The sequence below is a fragment of the Solanum dulcamara genome, chromosome 1, assembly GCF_947179165.1.
Source record: "Solanum dulcamara chromosome 1, daSolDulc1.2, whole genome shotgun sequence".
NCBI classification, from domain to species: Eukaryota; Viridiplantae; Streptophyta; class Magnoliopsida; order Solanales; family Solanaceae; genus Solanum; species Solanum dulcamara.
In genome coordinates, this window is record NC_077237.1 from 83642074 (window position 1) to 83659907 (window position 17834).

The following is a 17834-nucleotide window of genomic DNA, read 5'->3' on the forward strand; positions in this document are numbered from 1 at the left end:
TAGTATTGTGATACTACAGATGATTTTTAGAGGCAAGCAAAAACCTGTCGTATTTTTTCTTTTGTAGGATTCGAGGCAAAAGTAAGACTGTTAAGATAATGCTCAGTTATCATAATCAGTCAAACATAGATGCAAAATAACCACGAGCAAAATACAGGCTTTTCCCACCATTGAAATGCTTACAAAATGTTTATATCCAAACAAAAAAGATTGCTTACTCCTAAACCAAGCTGATTTAGTAATATATGCTTACATATAGGGCTCTTTCCCACTTTCAGTCTTTGTCAGGCAAAAATCATTCTTATCTTTTATCATTGTTTCACCCGTTGTCATCTTCTTGATCACAATATTCATCACCATCGTCAAAGTGTGTGTTCTCCCCCCTTCAAAGTTTTGTTATCATCAGTTTGAGAAGTTCAGAGAGTATTAGTGAACTCTCTGAATGGCATTACACTCTTTCTGGAAGGTGAATCTGCAGAGCTTAGATCTTCCTGGTCACTATGCATACGAGTTTTGACAAGGTAATGTGCCACAGATTTGTAACCAAGACGCAGTACCTGGAAACATGTTAACTTCCTTAGAATTGAATGCTGCAACCCCGAAAATCTCTCTCTCTCAAACTCAAACTTATATGCATAGAAAGAGAATTCTTCGTAATTATCAGGCAAGAGATCTAGCCTTTATGGTGGAATGAATCAACAATAAAAAGGCCAAAGATGTTCACCTTTCTGTAAATTGAACCAGTTGGTGCATACCCTTTTTCACGCCTGCATCGACTGCAATTGCATATTCCTCGGCACACAGGGCAAATCCAGTTTGCATTTTCATTTGTTTCAATGACATTCTCTCCATACCTACATAATGTGCAAGCTCAAATATTAGATCCTCGGACATTTCACATGGGAATGGGAATTAAGATCATTGGAAACTGTAGTTTTGAAGTAATTGCTATGGTCATATGAATTCAGGATAGAAAATTAGCAACTAAAGGGAATACTACAGAAAAAAAGGCTAAGAGGATATCAAAGAGTTATCACCTCATGTACAGACAATCTCCACAGAATTGTCCTTGACCCAGCTTGCAAGTGCTGCATGCAGTGTGTTGACCAAGAGTTTTCTGCCTGCAATTGTATTGAATATTATTAGGAATTCACCTCAAGTAATAAATTGAAACAACAGAAGGTTAGATAGACTGCAATTTGATTGTAGAAAGAAGGATGTTTTTCATGAAATTGGAACAGAACTTATTGTTTTACAAAATTTTAAGTGCTTATAGGAAAAAGTAAATGCAGAATCAGAGTAACACTGCAAAAATGCATTAATGATGAACACCTATTTTGCTATCTCTTTAAGACAAATATCATGAATAAAATGGTCTCAACTCTAGATGAATACAACACATTGGAATATTCAAGTTGATATACATGCTTGTGGACAAATTTCTTTAACGATATTCATGCCAGAAGTTCAAAAACGAAATTATATTCAATCTAAACTAACCACATGCTTTCAGCTAGCTTCCACAATGGCAAGAAAAGCTTCATTATTCATTCTAAACGGAGAAGAGATATTTTGATCAGACAACATAGGTTTGGTTGTCTTCATTATCCCATGAAAGGAGGCCTAAACTAGTGATGTATTTTCTAAGAAATTGTGCTCAGCAAACAGATATGACTAAATGATAATTCACCTTAGTAATCTTAAGCAGCAGAATCTGTCTATGTACTTGTGTATTTACTGAGAACTTTTTACTTTGAGAGCTTTTGCATTTGTAACGGAATCAAATCAATCAGAAAATAAGCCAATGAATATGAATTTAGATTCAATTTTCACCTGGAAAGCTTTCATGAACATGCTGTTAATCGAATAATTTCTCCACCCTAAATGTTTTTAGCTTCTCACATAATGTTGACAGTATGAGTGTCCAAGACAGTGATTTATTTTGGAAGCACATGAGAACTTATAAAACTACTTCAAAGATACCCCATTAGATGCAATTTTTTCGTGACTTACACATTGCTACATGCAAAAAAGGTCCACAATTCGCCAAATATTTTTAAGAAGTTAAGATGCATAACTTCTTACTGTTGGGATAGAAATTACATGTTACAAAATGCTCTTAAACTAGAATATCACTGAAGGGTGAACACTGCTGACTTAGGTTATCGCCTCGGGTGAACAAAGACCGGGAATGCTATATAATCCACATATAGGCAATAAGATATTTCCTGTTCTTTTTTTCCTTGAAGCACATTTCCCCCGCTTTTATACAATACACACTCAATAAAACTCCAAATTATCTTCAGGAAAATCCTATCTCATCTTCAAATACATCACAAATGCAAATTGTTTTCTATGTATTGCGTAAATAGGCACCTTAAGAAAGAAATAAGCAATAAAACTGCATAAAACAAACGGTGAGAACAGATGTTTTAGACCTGCACTGATGGCATGACTTGCCATTATCAGGATCATATATACGCTGGCCATCTTCATCATAACCATCAACATAGAGAATCCAAGCATTCTGGCAATCACCTAAAAGCTTTTCATGTTCCTCTGTGTAGAATTCAGGGTTTTCACCTTCTCCTATATTAATCTCCACATCCTCTGTTGATATCTTATCCGTCTTGGGAATCCTCTTCTCTGTGTAACTAACTGCAGGCTTATCCTTCAACCTAAAAACATGTAAACACCATTTGATAAAGAACATCTTTCACAATTAGGAAAAGAAAGATTTTACTACAATGAAAGACCATCTCCACGAGCACATTCCATGAAAAAGGTGAGTATAGTTAAAAACAAACCATACACAAACTTAGCATAAGCAAGCATTTGTTTGGTTTCATGGAATATAAACAGAAAGTTTAAGAAAAATACAGAACTTTGCAATTTTTTTCCTTTTTCTCGATGAGTTGAATATATCTATTGTATTTCGATATGCTTAGGAGTGTATACCTTTATCACATCCTAATCAGACCTCAATGGCAAAACTATCACTGGTTAGTAAGTACGAAATATTTTCCTCAGAGAACTATTTCACCATGAAAAGGAAACATTTTCTTCACAAGTATCACAATCTTTTTCCACCTTTCACATAAAGAATATGGTCAACCTTTGATACTCAAAACCTATGTTGCTCGGACTCTTTAAAAAATATTGACAAGTGCGTGTCAGATAATCTAAAAGTAGTGCATTTTGGAAAATCTGACACAGGTGTGGCCAGGGGCGGACCCAAGGCAAGTTCAGGGGGTTCCCTTTTATTAAAAAATTATATTGTATATATAAGATAAAAATTTTAATTTATGTGTATATATTTAACATTGAACCCCTGAGCATAAGACAAAGGACTAGCTCAGAGTTCAATATTTTGAACTTAGTTTGTATCAGCTCGCGGGTTCGAATACGAATAAGCACATTTTTTTCTGATTAGCGTATTTAATTTTTTTTGAAGCCACTTCATAAAATTAATGGGTCCACCACTGGATGTGGCAATAATTTTGAAGAGTCCGAGCAACATATCTCAAAACTACCACCAACACCGCCCCTGCTCATACCATATCTGGAATTAAGAGTTGTTATTTACATTTATTCCCAGTCAAACTCAAACAGCAAAATATCTATGACTAAACATTCTTCAGCTTATAGAAAATATTTTATGTTACCCAACACATTCTTTTCTCCTACTTTTTTGAAAAATCAAAATCAGGGCCGACCGGCCAGAGGGTCAAGCCACTAAAGCAAGCCCTTTTTTGGGGTCCCAATTTTTTTTCATCAGGTGTTCGATACATCACTTAACTTCGATATTGAGACACCCAAGGCCGATTATAGAACTAGGAAGATTTCTTTCATTTTGAGAGTGAATACCTAAAAGAGCGGCGAGGTGGGTCGTCAGTTGACAACGCCGAGCGGCTGATTCGGGGAGTGATGAGTTTCTTGGAAGGGGCATTGTTGAGATTCTTGGTGAGTTCGAGAATGCCAAGTTTGTGTAGTCTCTCCTTGTTCTCTTTAATTCTCTCGGCTCTTTGCTTCTCATAATCTACTGCTACTGCTGCTGCTCCCGCTCCCTCATTGGCTGCTGCAACTCTCTTCCTTCCCGCCTTCACCATTGTTAGCTTTTACGGCCCTTTTGTGTTACTGAGAAGATTTTATTGGATCGAACCCAAAATAGGGAATGGTGAAATGGCACGCCTGACCATTTTATTTTGTATTGAAATCTTACGAAAATATTATTGCTCCCTCCATTTTGAGTTTCCCTCTCTTTTTTTTCCGTTTTTGGGGTACTAGGGCTACACTTGGAAAATCACACTCTAATTTAACGGTGGGCATTCGATTCTTTGATTTTCAATTTTGAAAAAGTGTGCATTGAATATTGAATTCGGTTTGATATTTTAAATTTTTTTGTCGATGTGAATAAAAAATAAAATGAGGACAAAATTAAAGTATAAGACACTTAAAAATTTAACGAAAAATGGTCAAAATTATCCTCGAACTATTTGAAATAACTTAAATATACTCTTCAACTATTTTTGGGATCAAATGTACCCTCATCGTTACCAAAAGAGACCATAAATACCCTTCAACTTAATGGTTGACCATTAAAGATGACGTGGCAGTACCACATGGTAAAAAATATAAACTTGGTTGGCCACGTCAGCCTCTCTCCCTCTTCCACTTTAGTTCAGGGTATTTTTGACCTATTTTTTTATAATTTATTTTCTAAATTTTCTACACCACCACATACCCCCTCCCTCTACAACCCCACCCATTTTTTTTAATTATTATTTTTTAAAATTTTCTACAACACCACATACCCTCAACACCCCTTCCCCCGCCCTCCCCCCGCCCAAATTTGTTTTAATATTTTTAATTTTTTATGAATTTTCTAAACCACCACATACCCTGCCCCTCACCCCAAAACAATTTCTTTAAAAAAGTTTTAAAAGTTGTTATTTTGAATTTTTACGCCACCCACCCCCATGACCCCCTCCCCCTCCCACACCCGACCATGCTTTCCAAAATTTTAAATTTTTAACCACTCCAACTTTTAATTTTTATAGCTTTTTTTATAAAAGTTAAATTAAATATGAAGTAAATTGAATTTTTATTTTATTTTTTACCCCACGACCCCCTTCCTCCACAATCGATACCCACCGCCCCTCCAAAAACAACGTTGAGAAGTTTTCGTTTTTGATTCTCTATACCCACTTTCTGGAAAAAAAAATGTAAAACTTTAAAAAACAGTTTTTTTTGCGGGGAGGATTGAGGGTTGGGGGCGGAGGGGGGGAGTATGTGATGTTGTAGAATTTTTTTTTTTAAAAAATAATTAATAATTAAAAAAGTGGATGGGGTTGTGGAGGGAGGGGGTATGTGGTGGTGTGGGAAAATTAGAAAAAAAAATTAAATTATAAAAAAATGGGTCAAAAATACTCTTGAACTAAAGAGGAAGAAGGAGAGAGGCTCAAGTGACCGTCCATGTGGTTATCTTTTTTATTTGGCACTTTGACGTCAGCTTTAACAGTCAACCGTCAAGTGGAAGGGTATTTGTGATCTCTTTTGGTAACAGTAAGGATATATTTGATCCTAAAAATAGTTTAAGGGTATATTTGAGCTATTTCGAATAGTTCGAGTGTAATTTTGACCCTTTTTCAAAAATTTAAAACTATATTTGTCCCTGTCAAGAACATTATGTCTCAACTATTGCTGATGAAAACAAAGACGAAGACGGGTTCTTTATCATGACATACATCAGCAAAAATACGTTTGGGTTATATATATAATTTTTATTTTTAAAAAAATAACAAAAGTTCGATTATTTGGCGCACTGAACCAAAAAATTGAACTTTAAAAAAAACGAAACTGAAGAACCGATTTAGAGCCCATTTGGATTGGATTATAAGTTACCGAAAAGCTTTTTTGAGTGTTTTGCGGGTCAATTTAAAGTCATTTTGTACTTAAAATAAGCCCAAAAAATAATTAGATTTATTTGGCTTAGCTCATCTAAAAGAACTTATAAGCCAAAAAAAAAAAAACTAAATCAATGCACCATAAAAGCAAAATAATTACAAATAAATACTCATTTACAATTCATATCCCCCAAATCATGAGATTCGAGACCACAATACAGTCGCAGTATTAATATACTGATATGGTATCATTAAGGTTGTTTCATTCCTTGATTATACCACCATAGTATATCTATATACTGTCATGATATCTTGATGTCTACTTCAATCCTTCAGCTACATCTCCATGAAACCATTATATACTGACATGGTACCATTAAGGATCATTTCATACAAATGCTGAATGATACCATCACGGTATATATATACAGTGATAGTATCACAAAGATTTTTCCAAGTCATTCGATATTAAATGAATGATACTACTACATTATATTCGTATATTATCATAGTATTAAAAATTCTTAATGAGACACTTTTAAAATCCTCAATGATACCATAACAATATATTGATATCTTGTCGGTATCATATAAGATTGAACTCTTTTTTAACAAATAAAAATAAAATAATTGAGAAGAAATTATTAAAATCACAATCTTATTTATTCAACTAATTAGTAAATATATTTTTTGTGATACTCCGTCGGTATGTTAATACCATATCGGTATCCTATAGGACTGAGCTTAATTCTCTGTGATATTCTATCGATATATTGATACCCTATCAGTATCATGTAGGATGGGCGCTGACGTCATGCTAGCGTCAGTGCACAAATTTAAAAATAATTAAATGGGCTACAGGGATAATTATTTGGGCCGAATTGGTATTGGAAGGAATTACTTTGGAGTGGGGTATGAGGTGGTAAATAGTTTGTTTAAAGGGTCCATTTTGTGTAGTTTTTCCAAAAAAATAAGTTGAGATAGGTTAAGTCAAACAGAGACTTAGTTCGATTCAGTTCGATATTTTGATTTTTCGATATTAATACTCATCCCTACACCCTATAATTAGATAAAATCTTGTATATTATTTTCTATGTATCAATTTGTTTGTCTAATTTTGATTTTGACACCAAGTTTAAAAAGTAGATCTGTATGTGCACCACATTTCTAGACATTATTTTTCATCCAAAATTGTTTTTTTTCCTTCACTCAAAAATTCAATATGTTTCCATCTTCATCAACTCCCATTGTTATTGAGTTAACTAAAGATGTGTAAGAATGTTCCAAAATACCTTTTAATTTTGTATTTTTAAATATATCATATAGAAAGTTAAAATTAAAAAGTTGTCAAAAAAGAAAATAGACATTTTTCTTAAATTGAATTTTAATTGAATAATTTGAATAATTTTTTTAAACACCCGGTGACCATCTATTGGTTACAATTTAATTATTTAAAATTAATTATTAATTAAAATTTATTACGAAAAATGGCCTAAAATACCCTCAAATTATTGAAAATGATACAAAAATGTCCTCATGCCCTTTTCCATAAAAGAAAAGGTTATTTTTAAACCTAAAGATGAATATCAAGGACATTTTAAACCCAATAAATGGATGAAGAATATTTTTATACCGCTTTCAATTATTCAAGAACATTTTAGGCCCTTTTCCAAAAAAGAACATAGGACAATGATTTGAAATGGAAGGAATTCTAGTTATTGGCTTATTGCCCGATTTCATCTATATTCTTCTAGTTTATTTTGTTTTAACTTTCGAGTTCCAATTTAGCAAAAAGTTTGTCCTCTTCGTTGTTGGATTGGAAGAGTACATCTTAAAAGGGTGTTGCGATTGTCAAAATCACTCCAAAAGCTGAGGAAGAAGACAGATATTCAAGCCTTCATAGACTGCATTTGCATATTCCTCAGCAGATGGGGCAAATGAAGTGTTGTACATAATTTGTTTACTCAGAGATTAAACAATTTTTATAATCATTGCCTCAGTTGATTTTTTTTTCAATCAATAAAATCTATAATCTTGGTTAAGATCAACAATATCTCAAGAAAGATTGCAGGATTTCAATGCATTGCCAATTCATTGAGCAAGCTTTCCAATATGAAGAAACCAAAAATGCAGTTAGTCTAACTGCTTCAGTGCTTGAAAATGTACATAGTTTGGTCATTAATAAAATATACTGTTAACCAAAAACAAAAACAAAAAGAGCCAAGAATGCAGTCCTATTCTGATTCCCAAACATATTGCCAAGTAGTCATTGTCTTGTATCTTCAAAGAATGAATCCGGTATTTCCAGAGGAGAAGACAATGTTGAGACACTTTTGAACTGTTACAGGAAAATCATACATTTCACATCAGATTACTGAACTAAGCAGGTATTTACAACAAAATCACCAATTATCAACAATACACAGATTGATACCTTATGCAGCTTGTATTTTTCCCTCACAGCTGCCAAAGTACTTCCTCTTCTACTTAATTGCAAGTCGTGAATGATACAAACACATTCCTTTAATTCTGATGCTCTATATCCCGAGCAACGTTGAAGGGCCAGACTCTACAAAATGGATAGACTTAATTCAGCACTTCGATGTATATCAATGAACCATATATAGAGTGAACATTGGATCAAAATCCTCACCCAAGGATGTGACTTTGGCTGTATTGTGAACCTTGAAAGGAATACCACAGCAGCAGCTACCAAAGAAGGCAAGAATTTCACACAGTTGTAATCCAATAAACTTAACTCTGCTAGGTAGTAGCTGAGAAACTCTAACTGCAAATGGTCTTTCTGAAAAAGAGAGGAAAAAAATAAAATAAGCAAACATTTAACAGAAACACAATTGAATTGAAAATCATAATGTTCATGTCATATTCGTACACTTACTTTGTAATTTTCTTGAGCAATTTTGGTAAATTGTCTGCATACCAAAGAAAAAAGAACGGTCATATCAGTCGAGAAACTTCTTTAACAAATGCACGTCTAGTTATTTTGCAAAACAGCTACCTACCCGAGAAATGTTTTGATTGTGGGATTTCCCATTTCAAATTTGAGGCATTTTAGCACATCAGCCTCCATCTTTACCATCTCTTTCTTTGAATATGTATTGTCTGTAATATAACAAAAATCCCCAACATCTGGAGGGCTGATTTCCTCATACTTCCTGATCATAATCAACAGATTATATTAGATTCGCAAGCAAAATTACACAAAAAGCACATTGCCAGGGGGAAATAAAACCAGTTGTTGGCTCAGGTACTTACGCAGCAATGAGCATTGAAGAAACACCTAAAAGCTGAAGTTTTTGCCTAGGGATGACATTCACTGATAAGAATCTGTCAATGTAGGAAACGGTATGATACAATGTGTCCGAAAGAAGCTTGTATTCATCAGTAACTTCGACGAGCCAGTCAACTAAAACCCCTCTCATATTTGCACTCACATCCTTCTGAACCTTCTCAAGGTAATCAGGCAATGGTCTTCTCTTTTTCTCAATCTGATATGAAAATCCACAGAGTTGGTCAAAAACCCAAATATCAAATCCAATCAAGATTTGATAATTCAATGATATTAACCACAACCCAGTTGCCAAAAATTCAATCTTTAGAGTTCCCATTTGCAAAATCATCCATAAGAAAGCAAATCAAGCTCTATTAGGTAAGACCCAATTAAATCAACTAACTTGCTAGCAATATATAAAACACTTCCTAATTCATCAAATGCACTTAATCATTAAGATCTAAATCTTTAAAATTCAGACAACACACAAAAATCATTGGAAAAGAGTAAAATAAAAAAAAATATGAACTAACCTCCATTTGATGAAGATAATCATATATATCAGAAACATAAGCACTACACATCTGTGGGTCATCAGACTTTTTCACCTTCCTCTTAGTAGTCAGCTTAGTTTTGGGTTTCAGAGGCTTAGAACCAAATACCTTGTCCTCAATCTGATTGATACCCACATTGGACAAATCTTGAATCTCACTCAACACAACTCTCTTCTTGTTGGGCTGTTGCAGGTGCTGAACCATTGCTTCTGCTTCCCTTTTCTTGGCCAATCGAGTTACTCTAACAAAAATTTCTTGGTCTGCCATTGCTTGCTTGCTACTCTCTTTCTCTCCCGTTTACTCTCTGTGTGTGTGTTGGTGGGGGAGAGAGTGAGTTGAGGAAGGGAAAGAGAGATGGGTGTATGTATATATATGGCGCCATATTCAGCAGGAAAAAAATTCAGTTTGGCGCTGAATGGGTGGCGTTTGGTCTTTGAGTTTGAGATTTGGGAATTGTTGGCTAATTGTTTTTTCAGATTGAATTTTGAAAAGTGAGATTTGGATTTCCCTCCATTACACTCCATCTTTGGGAAATCAGTGTTAAAGAGAGAGGTGGGCTTTTTGTTCACTTGGGCCAGTGTTTCTGTCCTACATAATTTTGGAAAACATTCCTACTATAAATACTAGTGGAATTTTCATAAATAACTTAATCCTAAAACTTAATAGGCCGAAATAGCTACCGTTTAGGTAGTTACATTTCGTAACTGTAGTTATAGCAGTTGTTTGTATAATTCGCTGTCAATATACAAATTTGTTTGTATAATTCGCTGGCAATATACAAACAGGGTAAGTATATACAAATTCTGTATTTATATATTTTAGGAATTTTTCAAAACTTATATAAATCAAATGTATCAATATTATAATTATATACATGATAGGGTAAACATATACAACTTCTGAATATATTCAATTAGGAAATTCTGAATTTATACAAATAAATTCTGAATTTATATAATTGGAGCTTAATTATACAAATTCCGGATGTGCCCCTAGCAACTATAGCTATGTATATTAATTACTGGAAAAGGTTAGTGGTGAGTAGGAATTAACTTAAACTATGAGCCCGTTTGGATGGGCTTAAAAAAAATAACTTTTATGTATAAAGTGTTTTTAGAACTTTGAAGTGCTGAAAGTTATTTTTATAAATAAGCAGTTGAGTGTTTGGATAAAAGTGCGTAAATGAGGAAAATGAGGTGAATTTTAGGGTTAAAAGAATAAAAAGGGTAGTTTGGAAATTTAGTTAAAATATAAGGGATCTAAAAGTAATTTCCATGGTCAAAGTAAATGACTTTAAGCACTTGGAATTTTTTTTTAGGAATCCTAACTTTTCATTTTTGACTGACTTTAAGAACTTTATGGCTTAAAGTTAGCATTAGGCAAACACATCCAAAAGCTAAAAAGAGGCTTTAAGTTGGTTTTGACCAACTTAAAGCCCATCCAAAAAGGCTCTATAACTATGTATATTAATTGACTAGTATATGTTTCCTAGTCCGTGTGATTTTCCCTAAATACTATTCTACTCTATAATTTGAAATAATTAAATGTTATCTCACTAATTAATAATTTTGTAGCACCACATTTTCAAATTTCAAGTCTTCAGATTTTCCCTAGTTTATTGCTTTCATAGAATAATCAACATACCACTAGAGGTAAAGAATAGAGTAGAGGTCTTCTCCTTTCTTCTCATTCTTGGATGTGCAGGTAGGCGCAGATATACAATAGACCATCCAGCAATTGGAGGCCCATTCATGGTTGCAACACACATGCAACATCCCACAACAAGATCACCAACAACCAACAACCTATAACACCTTGATGAATCACACAACACCAACAACAACCAATAGGAATCTGCAGAACACCATCAACCAATGGAGTGCAAGCCTACTGTTTGTTTTGTTGATTGTTTCTTGTTTGATTATTTTTGTGCAGGTGTAAAAAATCCATCAACTTCCAACAGTCAGCACTCACTATGGCTGTTTCTCAACAATGCAACTACAGCAGATGAGGAAACCAAACAACCCTTGCTGGAGCAACTGTTGGAACCAACAAGAGCTCACTACTCTTGGACCTCCCCTTTGTGTTTGCTTGTTTGTTTATGCAGGTTGCTGGAGCATCAGAAGCTGCAAACTCTAACAAGCTGCAGTTGCACAAGCCATGTACTATAGCAGCAGCAGCTGACCTGGAAGATCTTCAACCATTTCCAGCACACAACAACAACCACCCTAAATCCCTTGCAGATACCAGAGCAACAACAGTAGTACTTGTTTGTGGTCCAACTGATTCTGCAGGTCACACAGAAGCTCCATATGCATCAACCATTCAACAGCATCAGCAACAACACAAGCCAAAAGCAACACACAGTTCAGCAACAATCAGCAAAATCTCAACAATATGCATCATGCAACATCAAACTGATCCCACATGTTATAGTATGATAGCATATGTAGCAACTATAGACCTCAAGAAGTCACAACCCAAACGAATAACTGGAGACGTTAGTCGAGCGACCTTGAAAAAGTTAGCCGACTGAAGACTCATCAAATAAAATACATCCATATGTCACCAAATATGCAACACCATGCACTGACATTGCATGAAGCACTCGCATCTCATGGACAAGCTCGGTATGAAAAAGATTAAGAAGGTGAAAATGAAATGAATGATCTCGATCCATGGAAATTGGAAGTTTCATATACTTGTTCTTCAATTTAGCTATGTTTTAATGTAGCTTAGTTGAATAGGACTAGTATAGGTTTTCTTCTTGTATTGACATGGAAGGGGAGAGTCTCCCTCATTTACGTTTTTCTTAGTTTTATTGTATTGAGAGGAGTCCTCTCATAGGTTTATCGCTTTCCATCTACCAATGGAGATGAGCTGGCCGATCTTAGTAGGCCGGCTGACTTATGAACCATCTTAAGTTCGGAGGTAAGGTTTATGTCCCCCTCCGTGTATTTTTATTTTTTTTTATTATTTTATTTATGTTAAGGCTTGGGGGTGTTGCTCAACCCCTGACTGTGCACGAGAGGTGGGAGCCTCGTGTAGGGTCTATTCCCCCCCTCCCCCCCCAAAAAAAGTCTTCAGATTTCAAGTCAGACACATATATTAAAGATACTAGGTAGATATATCAAAGATACCAACTACATAGGGAGAGAGTAAGAGAGGGTCATTGTATCTCAGATACATGCAAGTTACACTAGTTACATGTATTTGGGATACCAGATACATTTTAGATACATTCTAAAAATACAGATATATAGAGAGAGAGGTGAGGAGGGAGGGAAAGAGGCGACAAAAAGAGAGGAGAGAGGGTTGAATGAGATAGGAGTGAGACGAGTGAGAGAGGAGAGATACAAGTGACGATAGGAGAGAGGTGAACGAGAGAGTTAGTGTAGCCCAAATACATATGAATCACATTTGGATATAATGTATTTGGGACAAATTACACATAATTTGACCTAAATGTATCTGAGATACATGTATTTAGCGAATAAAATATGATACGGAAGGTAATTTTGAAAATTGAACGCACGTAATTAGGCCCTAAACTAGATATCAAATGTTTGAGCTATTAGATATAAAAAAAATGAATGTGAGATTTTTTATGCCAAAGTTTAGGCCACGTTATGATGACAAAATTCCTATTTTTTTTAATGTGGTTTTATTTTTCTTTCTATCTTTTGTTATACATCTTGTTTAAAATATATTTTCCTCTTTCATATATTTTATGACTCATTAATTATTAATTCTCCTAATCTTATTGCAACCTCCGAGTCTAACAATCTAGTTTTCTAGACTTTTAGCTTTTAGAATCCTCGTGGTATTATTGGATTCGCTTGCAAACAACACTTCTCTTCTCGCCTATTCCTTTCCATTAACTATTGAAATATATCACCATTTGCAATTTCTTGCGGTGTACATCTCACCCAAAACAAAATACCAGAAAACATACGTTGTTAGCTCATATCTATCTCCGCCCCTCTATTGAACAAAAGCCTTTACTGGAGCGGAGCGTAGACGAGTGAGAAGAGCCAAGAAAAGAGGAAAGCCCATCATAGAGCAGTCGACTAGAAGTAGAAGACTGTTGGCCTGAGAGAAGGTGATTTCGTTTTCCTTTTGTTAGTTTATCAGTCAGGGTTAAATCTTTCTCCCTAAAAATTCCTTATTTTCTTTCCTCGGCGAGTGAAGTTTCTGTCTCCATATTGGATCAAGAACAGTATCAAAAACCGCTAATTCAAAACATGAATGTTTTTTTCTCATCCGAGAGTTTTATCTCCTTACTCCTTACTGCTTTTCAAAGAAAAAGATAAGGGGGTCAATTTAGGGATGTTCAGATGATCCTAATCAGAGCCAACAAGTAGGTCGAACTGACATAGGAGGGAATTTGAACCCTTTTTGAATGGAAGGCCGGGTCAAAAGGACCTACGATCCGTATTATGTAGAATAGCCCGTCCCTTGAACGCGGAGCCCTTGATCTATTCCGCTCTCTTTAATATCCTTTAATTTATTTATTTTGTTTATCATAATTTAAGTAAAATTTATATAAGGTAAAAATATTGCTTGCAAATTCTTAAATGTTAGGATTTTTAATAAAGTTCAAATAAGGTGATATTTAAGAAGAAAAAATTTAGTCAATTTTAAAATACTAAATATTAAATGTTCTTAGCTATCACAAATAAGTAAAATTTAATAGCTATATCTTTATTTAATTTTAAAGTCCTAAATATTCGAATAGATTAAATAGCTAGTTTAGTGTATGTTATATCCCAAAACTTTTTAAGCTAAGACCCAAGCCATTCTTCTTATGCATATAGGACTGAGCCCGATGACTTCTAATTGTATATGTTTTAGAATCAATTCCTAGGTATTTGAGGTGTATTAAAGGTGAATTAGGGTCATAAGAAACCTCTAGTACTAAGTCGAGTTCAAAAATCCTTTACCGATTGAGTTTTCATATAAGATCATATGAGGGTCAACTTCAAATGACCATATCTCTCAGAATATTAAGAGTTAGGTGGACCTTCACCTATCAAATTAAAGATCTATGTGTCCTCTTTTCAAAGCCGCAAAGTTTGCATCATTTCGAGTTTGGAGTAGAAAATTATGACTATTTTACTAAAGCATGTCCAGATAGGATAATTTGGCGAGCTCACCAGCCAATTTGGCAATTTGCCGAATGGTTCAGCGACCAGCCAATTTAGCTCACCGAATCTGCTCAAAACCCTCCAGAAACTGCTATTTTAGGTGATCTAAAGTGCCCTTTTGGCGACTCACAGAATAGCTCGATGAGGAGACCTCCAGCTCGCCGATTTGATGAACGAGACTCATTAAAAGGTCATTTTTCTCAATCTTACAACCAAATAACATTCTTATACGTATAGATTGTCACGCCCCAGGAGGGTACCCTAGGCGTGGCCGGCACTCGAAGGCCATTTCTGACCTTCGAGCGAACCACCTGGTCCAGTCACACCTTCATTCAATCATATTTTCTTAGCGGAAAACTCAAATAATGGAATACTGATCATATATATATATATAGGGGCCGGAGACCAAACATTTACAACCCAACAAGACAATAAAACAAGACTCCTCAAAATAACAGTTCGACCTCCCCACACTCCAATCTATGAAGCCTCTATCAAAGTCTAAGAGGTGCCAATGACAAGTCCATGGCTACCAATAATCAAAATAAGAGAAAGGGTAACAGACTGTACATGAAGGCTCAACATCCTCCGGAAACTAGGAGGACTCACCAACTAGCTGAGGGTGTATGTAGATCTTCAATGGAGCGCCGGTTGATAATCTCTAGCACCTGTTTCTGCATCATGAAATGATACAGGCCAAATGGCGTCAGTACATGGAATGTACGAGTATGTAAAATGGCTGAATACAACGAATATCAAGGAAGAATCAAATCAACTCGGAAGCTCAACTCAAGAGGGATACCAACTCAATCAAATGTCCTAAGTCTAAACAAGAATATGATTTAGACGGGACCAATCATATACAATTCAACTCAATCTGACTCAGAGTACTATCAAGACCTATTTGTGAGTTTCTTTTATCCGATAACCATCACTTATGAGCCAGTGAAGGTACAACAAAACGACGTTGTTGTCGCGCCCATTCATACTTTGCCAGGGTATGAATGAATTAAACACTCATGGATACAATCCAACCAAGTCCTATAATGTCAAGACAAATCTCTCGAGGAAGCATCCGACTTTAACGGTTCAATCCCCCCTACGTTTGGCAACATAGGTATTGGGTTCGAGTATGGACTATACTCTTGCCCAATTCGGTACTCGATACTCCTCCCAAGACTCAATGCTCATAAAACTCCATCCAATCATCTCAATCAACTCATATCGACAAGTCTCATTACAACCTTGTCATCTCATCAACTCTATCACAATCAAATCTCTCTCAATCATACTATCCGATCAATCTCAAGCATATCATTCAAAAGAAATTAAATGCACATATATAGCATCGTCTAGATATAATCAATCATTTCTTTCATCCATTTGAGAAATCTTTGAGGCTTATCCCAATTTCAAGACTTTAAATTGACATTTCATATTGAGCAACATTCTCAAGAAAATAACATCCTTTATCATAATCTACATAGTAAGAAGATAAATAGAACATATTTCACAACTCATTTCTTCATCACTCATACTCAACTAAGGGCTCATTTTTGGAACCTCTTAGCTCAACAACATTGACACCTATAGAATCAAATAGATAGGCGTGACACCCCAAAAATTTTTTCACAAAGACTCGAACATTTCTTCATGTGTGGGTAGACTCGGACTGGAGGACTTGTAATTCTACACATGAGTTAGGATTAATTCCTAAGTATTTGAAGTGTGTTAGATGTGTTTAGGGGTCATAAGGGATCTCTAACACTAAGTCGAGTCCAAAGAACTCCAATCGATTAAGTTTTTGGACGAGTTAGTTTAAAGGTCAACTTAAAACGACCATATCTCCTAGGATATAAAGAACTAGGTGTCCCACGACCTACCAAATTAAAGGTCTTTGAGTCTTCTTTCCAACGCCACCAAGATTGAAATTTTTGGAGTTCGGAGTCAAACATTATGGCCATTTTACTACGGACTAGTACTGCAGGAATATTCAAGCCTGGGCGAAATTCAAGCTTGGCGCTCCAGTGGCGCCCCACGCCACTATAGCGCCAGAAAACAGCCTCAGTAGTTTGGGGCTTGGCGCAACACACCACTATTAGGTGTGCAGGGTTTTAAGCCTATTTTGGCTTGGCGCTGCAGTGGCGCGATGCGCCACTATAGCGCCAGCAAGACTTTTGCCCAAATTTCCAGATTTTTGGAAGAGGAGCAACTTGGACTTTTTCCAAATTATATATACACCATCCTTGAGCATTTTGGACAATTATTTTCAGCTCCTCTATCTCTCTAAAAATCCCTAAATATTTTCCTTCTCTTCTTCTTCTTCTTCTTCTTCTTCTTCTCCAAATCCATCTCCAACAAAGGGTGCCTTCAAGAGTTTCAAGGATTCAAGTCTTCCATTGAAGACCTAACATCAAGTTCCTTCAAAGTCTTCAAACAAGGTATGTAAGGCTAACCTAAAATATGGATTGAGTTCTTCCATATGCCCATAGATGTGTTGGTTAGGAGTTGTGAAAGAGTTGCACCTTCTAGAAAGGTTTAAACTATGGAATGTTTTTAGATACAAATGGTTGATTGATGATTTTAATGACTTGAGTTACTAAATAGTTATTTTTCATATTATTAACTACAAATGTATCTTTGTATATAGATTTATAGGTATTGACGATATTTTTGGAGTTGAGTTTTGTTGAGAGTATGAGTTCATGTTTCATTCACATGAACCCAAGATGAGATTTCTTGTCATAAATGTCTTGAGGTTGAGATGAATAGTTGTGTGTATATATGTATTGATTGGAATGAAAAGAACGAATTGGTTAGTTAAGAATGTCCCTTTGCTTCTATAAAATGAACATAGGACAAAAATAAGGACTTTGGAGTAGATGTTAGATGATTGATGTGATGATGATACTTGACAATGATGTGATGATAATGT

The 17834-nt window shown here is 35.2% G+C and overlaps 2 protein-coding genes across 2 annotated transcripts; both read right to left on the reverse strand.

Moving 5' to 3' along the window:
• Positions 1-112: 112 nt before the first annotated feature.
• Positions 113-4253, reverse strand: LOC129889916 (uncharacterized). The gene is made up of 5 exons (XM_055965394.1): positions 3868-4253; positions 2439-2678; positions 1038-1121; positions 725-854; positions 113-557 (listed from the first exon to the last, which is right to left on the reverse strand). Exons 1-5 carry the CDS (start codon positions 4107-4109, stop codon positions 417-419), a joined length of 837 nt encoding a protein of 278 aa, XP_055821369.1. The 5' UTR covers positions 4110-4253; the 3' UTR covers positions 113-416.
• Positions 4254-7996: 3743 nt separating this feature from the next.
• On the reverse strand, positions 7997-10294 carry LOC129889926 (G2/mitotic-specific cyclin C13-1-like). Its single transcript, XM_055965405.1, has 7 exons — positions 9732-10294; positions 9183-9415; positions 8930-9082; positions 8806-8839; positions 8560-8709; positions 8341-8475; positions 7997-8244 (listed from the first exon to the last, which is right to left on the reverse strand). Exons 1-7 carry the CDS (start codon positions 10017-10019, stop codon positions 8173-8175), a joined length of 1065 nt encoding a protein of 354 aa, XP_055821380.1. The 5' UTR covers positions 10020-10294; the 3' UTR covers positions 7997-8172.
• Between the last annotated feature and the right edge of the window lie 7540 nt (positions 10295-17834).